Genomic DNA, 13,416 nt, shown 5'->3' on the forward strand with positions numbered 1-13,416 from the left:
TTTCCTGGTCACATGTCTTTTTTTCATGTGTTTGTCTATTCAATGGGAATTGTTGGCATACAAGAGATTTTAAATTTCATTAGCTTTTATTTTCCTGCTGTTTTTACTGCACAGTCACTGAGCGATGGACTCATTCCAGATATCTGAGCTGGGAGGAGACTCACAGAGGACCCCCCTCTAGACTGGAAAACCTTTGACATTGTAGGAGGGGGCTGCTCATGTTGTTGTGCAACCATTTACTTCCCAGAACTAAAGAAGCATAAAAAACACCATAATTTATGGCTTATTTGTTCAGTACTGGTTGCTTGAGGCAGTAAAGTACAACAGCAACGGAGCTTGGGAGTGTCCTTGTATCTGAAGCCTGATGTATGGTGTGGCCCATGGTTGCATTTGATTTTGGTTTGTTGGCATTCTTTATGGTCTTTATGCAGATCAGGTTGGCTTCTCCATTTTATTGGTCACAGCGACGATTCCTGCACATGACTGGTACCTAAAAGAGGAGCAAAAATGACAACCCTTGCGTTTTTCTTCAAAATTCTGAAGTTTTCGACTTGAAATACTTGACTAGCTGAACACGGATAAGAGATTCTGACGCTCAGACCGGCTGAGCAGTTTTAATACCCCCAATAATACATCACTTACTTGTATAAATAACTTTTTGTTTTTTAATGAAATGTCTCATCATCTATGACTGAGTGCACACATTCCTGCCTATCTTCTCATTGTACTGTAACGACTGTAATTTTGAGCTGTGAATTGTGTTTAGCAGCAATTAGCACAGACGTGTCAACATTCAGCTGAAAGCATAACTGAACCTAAGCACATGCAGCTGCAGATTCTTTTTGTTTTTATGAAACATCATAGATGTCATTTTCCTGTACAGTTTTTGGATGTTATAATGTTCATGATTTTCAATGTATTCAAATGCAAACATGAATTATGGTGTTTTCCTCCCCTTTCCTCTCACATTGAGGATCTCACCACCTGTTTCCTCCACATACAGCAGCAGCAGTCAGTCCCAGAATGTCACACCTATCCTGAATGTTCTGTGATGAGTCATTGCCAGGATCTCTAGCAAAGAGCAGAGAGTAGGAATTTCTTAATGAGTCATGATCATTGTAGGTGTGTGTGCCAAGCTGCTGAGGCAGGACAGAACGGGTTTGGGTAGATGTCTTTTCTGAGTGCAGTTCTGTGACTTTTTTTTCTTCCAGAAATCTCTAGCAAATGATTTTAACTTGCAGCCATAACATTACGTAATAGAAACTTTCAGATGTGAATCCAGAGCACAACCGACTTGATAAAAGTGTTTCTTAAAGTATAAGTCATTATCCGACAGGGCCGCTCTTACAAGTGTCACTGAACTTTTGCTATGATGACCACACCCAGAACTAGACTACCTGTTAAAAATAGCACAGATATTATAAGGGCGAAAGAGGATAGGTGTTTATTTATTGAGAGGAACAGTATCAGCTGGAAATCTCTACTGCAACCTGCTCTCTCTGCTGTATAAAGCTTGGTTGACCTACATCCCCACCGGCTGAAAAGTTGACATGTCCCGTTGATGGTAATTGTGAAGTGTATGTGTGGGTGTTTCTGGGTCTAAGTGTCTGGAGCAAGTCCAGTCTCGTCTCAGCAACATGTGCTCATGTAGCCCAGTCAGAGGAGGTTAGCAGTGCTCTGTGTCTGATTAGATGTTGACATAATGTGGGGGAGATTAGAAGGGCCACTGGGATGAAAAGAAGAAGCCTGGTGTGTGTGTGTGTGTGTGTAAGCCACATTTTCTCAGTGTGGAGGCGGTACAGTGAGTCAGAGGGTTGCCCGTGAATATTGTGTTCTAAGATAGACACAAAATTACTTGAATAATGACAAAACTTTTTTTAAAAATATAACTACAAAAACACACAAAGAACTACACAAGGGAATAAAACACAAGGAAAATAAATAAGATTGACAGAAGGACTCCTCACTGACTGTACACAAAGCTCCACATTAAGGCTTATTTTTCTGTCCTTTTTGGCAGTGCTGTCAGCTCAGCCTACTTCTGTCCTGTCTATATTTAGGACCGAATAATGCCCTGTTGGAAAGCTGTCCCACATTAAGCGTGCTGCTCTGTCTCTGAATACCTGCAGGTGAACTTGCCTCAGTCACCAGACACCCTTCCTTTCCTAGTACCTCCTCATGTGCCTGTCTCCATGTGCTAAGTCAACCCATTTCAGCTGAGCCCATGGAGGCTTCACAGACTCAGATACAAACTCACTGGTTGTTTTTTTCATTAGTTTTGTCTGTTTTTTAATGCTTTATGATGCATCTCCCTTGTTTTTCTTTGGTAAATCTGTCCACCTCCTCACTCTTTGCTCCCCCCTCCCTCCTCTGCCTCTCTGTCCTTGGTCACCACGGCAGCAGGATCTATTTTAACTTTTCTTTTAAGATGAATCGTCACCATTCATGCACTTTTTTTAAACACAAAAAAGTCATCCTGTCACACACTTTGAATGAAGAAAAAAACACTGTATAATACATACATAAATATATTTTACAACAATTATTGTAGATGGTTTTAATTCATTTATTTATGTGTTATGAGTGATCTATTTCTTCATTCTGGCACTTTTGGTATTTAAAATCAGATTATTTCCTTTGGACGTGATTTGGTTGCTTTTCGTTCAGTAATTGTATTCTTTGGCTGGTCATGTTGTCTTCTTAGCACTCATTTTATGCAAAAATCATTAGCATGTCCTAAAGAAAATAAGCGTAAGCTGTAATAATAAATTCACTGTGAGTCATTTTAGCTGAACTCTCCAAGCCAACTGCAAGCTGTCTGATGTCTGCCATATCTGCCATGCTTGGAAGTCTGATTTTTTTTTGGTGTATGTTTGGACTGTGTCCCATTTCCTGACATATCACACAGCTGCTTCACATGAAAGAGGTGTTGAAGATGCATGTGGGTCCTTTCTGTGAATACATGCTGGCTCGTGCTCTTGTGCTCCCCTGCAGTCCTCCAGCCTGGTGACTGTAAATCAATCACCACTGTCCCGTTTAAACAAAGTTTAAATGGAGATGGATTTATCCCCCTGCAATCATTCTCCACTTCATCAGTGCCTGGTTGTTTACTTTGATGCTCTGGACACGGCACGGCCCTGGACAACAGGAGCCACCTGCTGACTGTAAAACAAGAAGTCGGTGACTGAGAAAGCGATGTTGGGAAAACGTGACTGATTACATAACAGCCCCTGCAGCTAAAATAGATGAGCAGGGTTTTAACATGGGGATCACTGTGCTGTATCTGATACCGGTCTGGACTGAACACCCAACTCGCTGCCTCGCTGTTTCTCCTTCTGTTGCACATGCAACCTCACTGATTGGTCCAGTGGGGTAATTGTGCATGTGTGTAAAGATGAGTTATCTATTGTGTGTATGTGTGTGTGTGTGTGTGTGTGTGTGTGTGTGCATGTGCTGCCTGTGTGTGAGATCGATTGTCGCTCTGCGAGCACACACAGGCACTTACACTTTCCACTTTGAGTCAGCTGTCAAAACAACACTCTTATAAATAGAGGGAGAATTAGCTGGCATGGCAGTGATTATAACAACAAATACACAAATTCAACACACAAAGGCAAACAGTACACATGCACACACACACTGGACTCTCCACAATTGGTCGAGGATTTGACAGCTATAGTCAAACTAATGAATGTACTTCTGGAATTATTATTAATACTGTACATGCACTCAATCATCAAACACACTTTTTTCCCCAGGTTGCAGCATCTCTTTAAGGTCAGTTAAAAATACTTGTATTTATTTGTATATGTATATGTATATGTGTATCCAATTGACATAGGACAAGTTAGCAATGGAGAAAAAAAACACACCTGTATAATTCATTTTATATTGACTTTTACCACAGAAAAAAATGGCCCACACTTTCACTGTCTTGCGCTCATGATACCCGCTGATCCTGGTTCCTGTTCAGACACGAAGAGGAGTGGGTATCGTAAAACTCAAGCACTGCTTAAATTCGATGTCAGTTGGCAGCAGAGACACTAAGAGTCTGAGGAACCATTTCACATGCAGATTAATCAGGAACTTGTTACTTCAGTCTCCAGAGGGCCGGCTCTGTTTATTTATAGCGTGTGAAGTCTTTTACTTTGATATTGAGAACTTTAGAGAAACCATACACTAACTTTAACACCGAGGTCACTGTCTTTGGCTTTACAGTCTTCTTTTAGTCTCACACATACAGTAACAGACACTCAAACAGGAACAGAGTGAGGTTTGATCATGAAAATGTTGTTTTAAATTACTCCAAAAATCACAGTGACATGACACCATGTGACATTTCCTTGTTTGTACGGTCCATTTCCAGACACTGCATAGCATGGGAATTATCAAACGTGACTCATGGTTTAAACTTTCATATTCATTTATGGTTTTAGATAAGAAGCAGGTGACTTACAGTATATCAGCAAGCATTAGAAGGTAAATATTAAAGTCTGCACTAACTGTTTTATCATGATTAGAAAGGGCTGCTCACGTTCTGCTGGACTGAAGTTCACATTAAGGTGTTTATCTCTGCTATATAGGAAGCACTCATGTCACTGTTAGGGTAGTCTTTCTTTTTTAATTGAAACATATTTAGGTTACAATACAGAAAAATAATACTATGCTAAGATAAAAAAAAAAAGAAATTTAAAATGCAGCTTGTACAAGATGACAAAAGTTTAAAGATGCTGTGTTTAAATGTTTGGTTGCGCCCACATTTGCTTGCCAATGCCAAACCATCTGCCACAAAGCAACACTGACTCATCAGGCCCGCCTGCCTACGCTCTTTTTTTTGAGAATCCATAATTTCCACAAGGTGCCTCCTTTTCTATCTAATCACCATGCAGCTACTGTACCTTCCTTCAGAATCCCACTGTGGTTCCGCAGCGCTGAATCAAACGCAGACCTGAGTATGTGGGTGCAGAGTGATGCAGATAAAAGAGGCAGCTGTGGACAGAAACACAGCCTATAGGCCTATCTATTCTGTTCTACTTTGCCTGTTGGGCAATTATGTCATGCCTCCAGTGCTCACATAATGACTTGCAAGTGTGACATAGCTTTCTCTCTCTCGTCCTGACACCTATCAGCAGTTGATAATTTACACAAAAAAGTGGCGGCAGTGTTCGCACTGGTCGTGAGCTGCCAGTAACAGACAGGGACAGATCCAGTGTCCAGGGGAGAAACTAGATGCTCCAGCCTGATGGTGTCCATTACTCATGATCACACTGATACCTTACTTTAAACCTTTGTCTCTCTCTCTATATATATATATACCTTATTCTGGATAGCTTATAACAATATACAGTTATATAACTTGTATCTTAGGTGACAAACTTTGGTATGTGCCGACTCAAACAGGGAATGTTCTTTTTGACAGTTCACATAGGGGTGGTGCACTAAATTACAGTGCTGATGGTTATTGTCTTTTCTGGATCTCTGTCATAAGGAAAGTCATCATAGGCGTGTGAGAGGGCGGGAGTAAAAGTGGAAAGCCCAGTTTGGCCAGCTGAGCTGCTGTCAGTCAGAGCACTGCTGAATGTTCATAAAAAAACTTTTAAATCTGGTGAGGCAGCATCTGAGAATACTTTCACTTCTGTTCTCTTGTTTACTGACTCCTAAGCAACCAGCAATGCACCCGTGATTGAAAATGACTAGAAACAACCACACTTCCTCGAGGAGTCATTTATAGTCGAACTTGTTCTAAGACACTGGAGAGCAAATGGATGGGCAAACCAACCAGCATGGGCTTGTTTTTAGCCTAACACAGAACCCCCCCACCACCACCGCCCACCCACTATGCTTCTGCATGTGATGACACTGCGGACTGGAGACCTTATGTCTCTCTACCGTCACCTGATTTTGGTTTGTGACATCCTCCTTCAATCCCAGCCTGGAGGCAAGTCTGATGTCAACCATTACCTACTGAATAGCTGCTTATTATGTAATATATGACATTTTACTGCAGGATGATTTACCAGGGACCAGTGAAGGTAATGTAGTGTAATCATAGCAGGGATATTTTGGGATAATTTCACATGACATTGCTTCTCTGTCTGAATTCGTTCAGGGTGAGTTGGTAATATTTGGGGATTAACAACAAGCGGTTGTTCATTTAGAGTAGGAAAGAGTTTCAGGAAGCTTCAGGAAACTTACTCTTGATTCTCAGGACAAAATGAGACACCAAATATTATGAGAGCAAGATTTGTGTGTATTCAACAAACCCAAACATCATGAATTTTTGCTCACAAGCAGATTTTGTTACCTTTGCACACAGGCTAAGTTAACATCTTCTGTCTGTCTCTGGTACACTACAAATATGACAGGGCTCTTGGCTAATCAGAGCAGCAGGAGCAGTGCAGATTTAAACATGTGATCAGATTTGATTTGCATGTTTAAGCATCTTCTCAGTAAACCAAACCATCCATGCATTTTCTAAACCTGCTTTGTCCTGCACTACAGGGTCATGGGAGAGTTGGAGACTGTCCGAGCTGTCAAGAAGACAGGCGGGGTACACCCTGGACCATCGGCAATCTACCACAGAGGTAAAATAGAGAAAACTCTATCTGTATATTAAGTACGATCATATGTTTGTTGTTTTGTTGTTCACGTGGTGCTGTAACGTGTGTGTGTGTGTGTGTGTGTGTGTGTGTGTAACCCATGACAGCATATGATGCTCTGAGGAGAACTATCCCTTTTGTCAGAGTTTGAGAACTGATGACCCAATTTCAAACAACTTCTCTTCTCAAATACGAAAGGAGTAACATCACATTAGGATTTAAACTTCTGTACACAAGTTTTCAACTGCAGCACACACATGAAGGGCAGAGAGGCCATAGTGGACAGGATTAAATGTGCTGTTCATGCAAAATTTGACAATGTTGCAGGAAGGTTTGCATAAGAACACAACTGGCCCCTGCAGTCACACTCTGTCATTCTTTGAGTCAAACTTAATATACCTTTATGTCAATACACACAGTATACACATAGCACTCTGTCAGCAGGTCGCATGAGGACAGCAGTGAAAGGCCTCCACTGTACATCCATCACTGTGTGTGGAGTGTGTGGGTGAGGTAACACACACAGTGAGTGTGAGAGGCCCTCCTTGACCAGCATCACTTTAATAGTGCATAATGTAAGTGAGGCAACAGTCAAAAGAGAGCTGCGCACCTTCCAAGTGGACACAATTATGAAGCAAATAGTATGTATCGAATCAACTAAATAAACATCATATGACTGTAAGTGTGACCGGCTCAGATTGTCATTCAGAGACATTAATTAAATCTGCTAAATTACATTTGACTTCCTGGAAACATTGATATAGGTTGATTTGGACATATAATCCAATAATCTGAATTTAGTGTGACGTTTATGAGCAATAAAATGTAGTTTAAACATGCATTTTCACTGCTGTTGCCATGTGAAAACATTTAAACAATGTTCTGCCCCTGCAAACTGATCGTCCACAAATCGTCTGGGTACTTTACCTCATTTTGCGCAGGACAAGTGGAACTAGCTGGAGTGCTAGACAAGTGGAAACTTTGGCCTGCTGCTGGTGTTACATGAAAGGTCAGGTCACTGGAGTTATCAGGATTCAAACTCAGGGGACCATTATAGTCTCTGTGCCAAACATGATAATCAGTCTAAAATGTCTAAAAGGATGCAGATGCATATTTTATGTATGTATGGATATGACTATGAATGTAAGGATAAAAAAAATGAAATATAATTCTGTTTATTGTCCCCTCAGGATTTTATTTGATTTCTGTGAGGTATGCCTGGACATGCAGGAAATGCACAGGCTCATGCATTAACATAAGTACATGCACAATAAATGAGGTCAAAGTGTGAATTAAAGTAGACACGTTCAGTTTCTCCAAATTAGTTCATAATCACGCTGATGTTTTGACGTCACAGAGAGAGAAACAAGACTGAAGCACAGCAGGAAAAGCAATTAGAGTGATCACTTTCCCTCCCTCCCTCCCCACCCTGCCTTCCCAAGCTCCTCACCACACACAAGTGATGAATTGGTATGTACCCACACACACACACACATATGCCCACACTGGCTGGAGGCCTGTCTTAGTTGAACATGCTTAACATGTGCAAGATGCAGTCGGATCATGTTTCTTTCTAACACCATATACAATTACAGCAGGTGTCAGAACAAACTGTGTGTGTGTGTTTGGTCATATTAAGCAGTTAGGAAAGCTCTGGGTGACGGCTATATGTTTATGCTCGCTCCCAAAGATTTTGCCTTAGTGTGCCACATCAGCTAATGCTCGCTAGCCATCTAATGATGTAAAATACTGCCTTAAATGGACGACATCCAACAAATTCAAACTCCAATAATAGTTGGTGTGTCATTTGCAAATGAGTTGTACAAGTAATTCAGATGAACCGTTGCTGAGTTACAGCTGGCAGATGCAGCCATGTTTGTGGTCTTGCTAATGTTGCGCCACCTTAGGACAGAACCCTCTGAGTTGCACACAAACTAAAGGCAGACCAGTGGTGATGGATGAACTTTCATCTTGTGTCTGTGTGTGAGGGGCATGTGTGAGAGCGTGCATTCTGTACATGTGAGTCTGCAGTATACATGTTGTTTATGTTTATGTGTGTTTGTACACATAGTTAACCCTTATAATGGCAGGCATGTTTACTGGAAACACTTTCCATTTAGTAACAGGCTGACAGCCACAGGACAGAAGGTTTACAATCGTAAAAACACTAACCTGTGTTACTAGAGCCAGAAACCTAGCTCACGCTGTCACACTGTAAACACACACACACACACACACACTGATGACATAAATAACCACATCTAATTCAGAGAACTGGTAGGAGGGAAGCTCATAGTTCCACCATCCAAGAATGCAAATTGTCTCTTCAGTTTACAAGGATCGTGTCTCATAACATTTCCTTAAAGACCATCAGGTCCTAAGAAGAAGTCAAAGATCACGTCTACTCTGACTCGCCTTTGTCGGCTTGTATGGAGGCCTCCTCAGGTCAACGACACATCGTTTAACCTAAGGTTTTAAAAGGAGAACGTACACATAGCATAAATACATATATGTAAGTACTTTTCCCATCGTAAGAAAAGCATTGGTTGACCCTTGTGAGGTCAACTTTTAGAATCTCTACTTTAATTTTGACTGAATACCCTCCCTGTTGTACCTCTCATGTTTATCCGATCTGTTATGCCAGCCAATTGAGAGTTCATCTGATTTGTCTCTTCCATCAAATTAAGTGACTCCCTGAGCGTAGGATGAGGGCAGGAAATTGTCACAGTCTTCATTAAGGAGAGCAGTTGCTATTTATGTTGCAACGACAACTCTGCCTCTGCACCCACGGGAGAGACCATCCCCAATATGTGCACTCAATAATGGATTCAGATCTCTATTTATACCACTCTCCCTCATCTACGCACTCTCTTTCTCTCTTTGACTGTCACTTTGACGGCACTCATAATAATTATAGCTGTTGGCCATCATGAAGAAGTTGTTACAGAAATAACCGAGGCCAAGAACTCAGAGGCAGTTACTTCAGAGAGTGAGGTGCATAGATGACTCCAGGCATCCGGCTGTAGGGCACAGACAGTTATGTCTGCACTTCAGGAGCTGGATAACAGACAGTATAATAAAACCCATAGTAGTAGTTTAATAGTAAGGGGGGATTGCAGTAACCACGACATATGTTGTCATGGTTACAATCGACAGTTTAAATTAGGTTTGTACAGAAGTAATCCGGACTAGCTCCGGTCTAGTCCAGTTAGACACGACCATATTTGTGTTAAGCTTTTCCACAATCTATTAAGGACAAACAGCGACATCTGCTGGTACAAACTTTGTTGACAGTTTCGCTTAAAGATGGCCACCCTAGCAACCGCAGGATACCGTGATGAACAACATTTCTCGGTAGCTATTACAGAGCTGTTTTACATTTTCTTCCAAAAACTCATATATGATTGGAAGACGGCAGTAGTTCTGTCATATACGCCATGTCTCGTGTTTTAAAGTTGTTTTTTTTTTGGAAAAGCAGAAAGACTGACACGAAACTTACTGTTAGCTTCCGGTAGCAAAGTTAGGAACAGTGAGTGAATTGGAAGTAGTTTTCTAACTTTATATTTTTGCTACACATGCTAGTCACTGGTATGTGTTGTTAGATCCACATTTGTCTAATAAGACTTTTATTCAGTGTTTTGCTGGCGGATAAAATTGCTACGTCGCCTTTGTTTGTTTGTCCGATAATGCTATTAGCTATTATTATCTATTATTTAAACACAACGTTATCTGAGTTCAGAACGTTTCAAAATTGATCACATCACAAGTGTTTGTTGTAATTTCACTAATTTACTTTAAGCAGGAAGGGGCAGAGTCCAGCTTCCAGGTGCCTGTCACATCCTGCAGATATCCAGTCAGCAGTGGAAGTGTGGATTACAGGCTGGCCAGACAGAGAGCTGCAGAGTTTCTCAGGGAAGCAGTGAAGAACAGGAGGCAGTAAGTGGATTATTTTTCTCTGTATCTTTAATCCCACTGCAGGATTAATACATTGAATTTGATCGGGCTGTATTGCTTTCAGATATTTCACAGAGATAGTTAACTAAGGGATGAAATCTGTCATTCTTTAAAGTGTGGTGTTGCTTTTCTAAACCACTTATTTTGCTTTACTCAGAATTGAAAAGTTGGAGAAAGAGAGGACGCTGAGTGCTCAGAGCAGAAAGAATGGCTGGACAGATGTGTCTGGAGAACTGGAAGAGTATGAGAAAGTGCTGGCGGAAGAAAGACATGCAGAGAGTGGGTGCTTATTAATTTACTTTACCACTGTAAACAAATGCTTTTCATAACATACATTTTTTCCTGTAGAAATGAATCTTCAAAAGCAGCTAGTGAAGATTCATAATGGTGTGAGGAAATTTCAGAGACATCTCATCGATGTGAAACCAACTCCTGAATGTAAGTTTTGTATTTTATACATGAAGATTATACAGTTTAAGTCTGTCACTGAGTCAGCTGTTCTGTGAGACACCTTTAAGATCAATATATGTGTCACTGCATTACATACATGTATGAGAGATTGTTAATTATTGTGTGAAGTTGTTAATGTTTCTGCCCCTCTGCTTGAATTTTCAGTGATTGAAAAACTGGAAGAAATCATGTCAGAAGTGGAAATCTCAATTAACACCCTGAAGGAGGAGCAGCGGTCACGGTAACAGGACACTAATGCAGTACATCTTTAAATCAAAAAATGACCATTAATACACCAGCAACACCAGCGATTAAGAGATGTTTCATAGATGTAGTGAAATCTGTGTTTTTCTCTCAGCTTTAAAGAATATTCAAAAGAGGAAGGCACACTGAGACAGGAGATCACTGCTTATGGGAAAAAAATAGAAAACTGGAGCCTTGCTGTCAAAACAGACCCCAAACTACCCAAAGCTCCAACTGTTAAGGTCTGCCTCAGCTCACCTCTCTTCTTTCTATATTTTATGTGAGAATACTTTCAACTTCAGTTGAAATTTGTTTTTACTCTTTTTCTTTTCCATCAGACCAAACCCACAGACAAAGACCTCCCCGCTGAGGTCAGAGCACTGGAGGCTTTCCTACAGAAGACAGGAGGCTCCTGTGGTGGCTGGGACCCATATGACCACGAAACTTTCTTTAAAGTGAGTATGATGTTGTTGAAAATTGCACATCTTTCCATAAAAAGCTAGTGGATGGAATGACTTACTCCACTGTAATGTGTTTGTTTTACAGATTTGGACCAAGCACAGAGGGCAAGCAGCCTACAGGAAAGAAGCTAAACTGTATCTGCCTGGTAAAACACTGAAGGAAATGGAACAACATGAAGACTGGCATCGTGAGCTGATCACCTTACAGGACAAGAAGCGAGAGGTACAGAGGCACCATCATTTTGACATATAAATATGGTCGAGCCAAGAGGTCAGAGGTCAGATCCTGCTTTTTGGAAGTTGTGGTATTGTCTGTTTTGTGGTGTCTAATTTTGCCACCTGTGTAACACCATACTAAGGCTATTCAACGATGGAAAGCTAGCAAACATCAGGAATGCCAGATGAGGATGCAGAGTCAGGAGGAAACAGAAAAAGCTGCAAGGAGAGCAAAGGAGGCCAAGAGCCGTGCCTGGCAACAAAAGTGAGTCAGGACGTTAGGAATAGAATAGGATTGTTTTTACTTTTATGTCATGTCCAGTTTAGCATGATCTTCTTGTATGTTTTAGGATTGAGGAGGAGAGGAGGGAGAGGGCATGGCGATTGGAGGAATGGAGAGAAGAAAAGAAAAGGAAAGAGGAACTGGAAGAGGAGCAGAGACTGGCTGAGGAGATACAGAAACAGAGACGTGAAAAGGTGCTTTTATGTGTTTGTGTGAGATCTTGTTACTTATCTGTGTAATTACTGTGAACTTTGTTTAACATGAAAATGTCAAAATACAGACAAGCCATTCAGACAATTATATTTCTTTGTTTGTTTCTTATCAGGAAGACCGTCGCCGCCAACTGGAATTAAAAATGTTTGTAGAGGAGCATCTCCATCTGAGGAGAGAAGAAGAAGAGGAGCAAATGAGCAGGAGGAGAGAAGAGGAACAGAGGGAAATGGAAGAGAGGAGGAAGGAAGCAGCTAAGAGCATCAAACGCTTTACTGAAAGGGTATGAAGTCTGAGAAACACAGGGAAAAACCAGACCACGCTAGATGATCATATGTTTCAACCCTTTTTTATTTAAAACATTTGTGTTGTGAGGTTCCCCATTGTGTTAAACTGCAAAATGTGTCTTTCTGTAGGATCTTCACAAGGTGGAGGCAAAGGTTCATGAAAAACAGCTCAAGGAAAAGGAAGAAGAAGGAAAACAGAGGAGGATTGCTGCTAAGTTAAAGGAGAAGGTAGGGGCTGTGCTGCAAAAGGTCTCCGCATCTTCAATATCTTAAATCAAAAGGATTGCTAGTTTAGAAAAAGGTTTGATTTTCTGCACTTTCAGGCTGAAGGTCATGTCCACAAAGATGCCTCCAGGTTAACCCGTCCCACCAAGGGATGGCAGGAGCGTATGAAACACATCGGACCCTCAGGAGGGGGGCCCATACTACAGATGTATCGCAGGTCTGATTATTTATGCTTTTTCAGTCACTGAATCTCCTTTCTGCTTGAATACGTTGGTTAATAAATGATTTTATGCTTTCTAAATGTGAGGTCTTTTGTTGTTTTCTTGTAGAGCTGTTCCCACATGGAGACAAGGGCTGTGATGATCCAGCTAAACAGTTCTGAAACATATTCATACACTTTTGTTATTTATATATCTGTGGATGCTCTCATTCATCCAGGTCATAGTCATTTCCAAGAGTTAAAATCGAGGCAACTGGACTCAAGGATT

General features: G+C 41.1%; 1 protein-coding gene across 2 annotated transcripts; it reads left to right on the forward strand.

Moving 5' to 3' along the window:
* The first annotated feature begins 9,898 nt into the window (after positions 1-9,898).
* Positions 9,899-13,396, forward strand: ccdc112 (coiled-coil domain containing 112). 2 transcript variants are annotated; one of them, XM_028414651.1, is made up of 14 exons: positions 9,899-9,953; positions 10,399-10,535; positions 10,711-10,832; positions 10,902-10,991; positions 11,169-11,244; positions 11,362-11,488; positions 11,585-11,701; positions 11,793-11,930; positions 12,067-12,188; positions 12,274-12,400; positions 12,532-12,699; positions 12,833-12,931; positions 13,027-13,145; positions 13,258-13,396. In XM_028414651.1, exons 1-14 carry the CDS (start codon positions 9,906-9,908, stop codon positions 13,286-13,288), a joined length of 1,521 nt encoding a protein of 506 aa, XP_028270452.1. In that variant the 5' UTR covers positions 9,899-9,905; the 3' UTR covers positions 13,289-13,396. The 2 variants fall into 2 exon arrangements, with proteins under 2 accessions (XP_028270452.1, XP_028270453.1); XM_028414652.1 differs by having other exon boundaries at positions 9,900-9,953; positions 10,402-10,535.
* The last annotated feature ends 20 nt before the right edge of the window (positions 13,397-13,416 follow it).

This window comes from Parambassis ranga, chromosome 9 (genome assembly GCF_900634625.1).
Source record: "Parambassis ranga chromosome 9, fParRan2.1, whole genome shotgun sequence".
NCBI lineage: Eukaryota > Metazoa > Chordata > Actinopteri > Ambassidae > Parambassis > Parambassis ranga.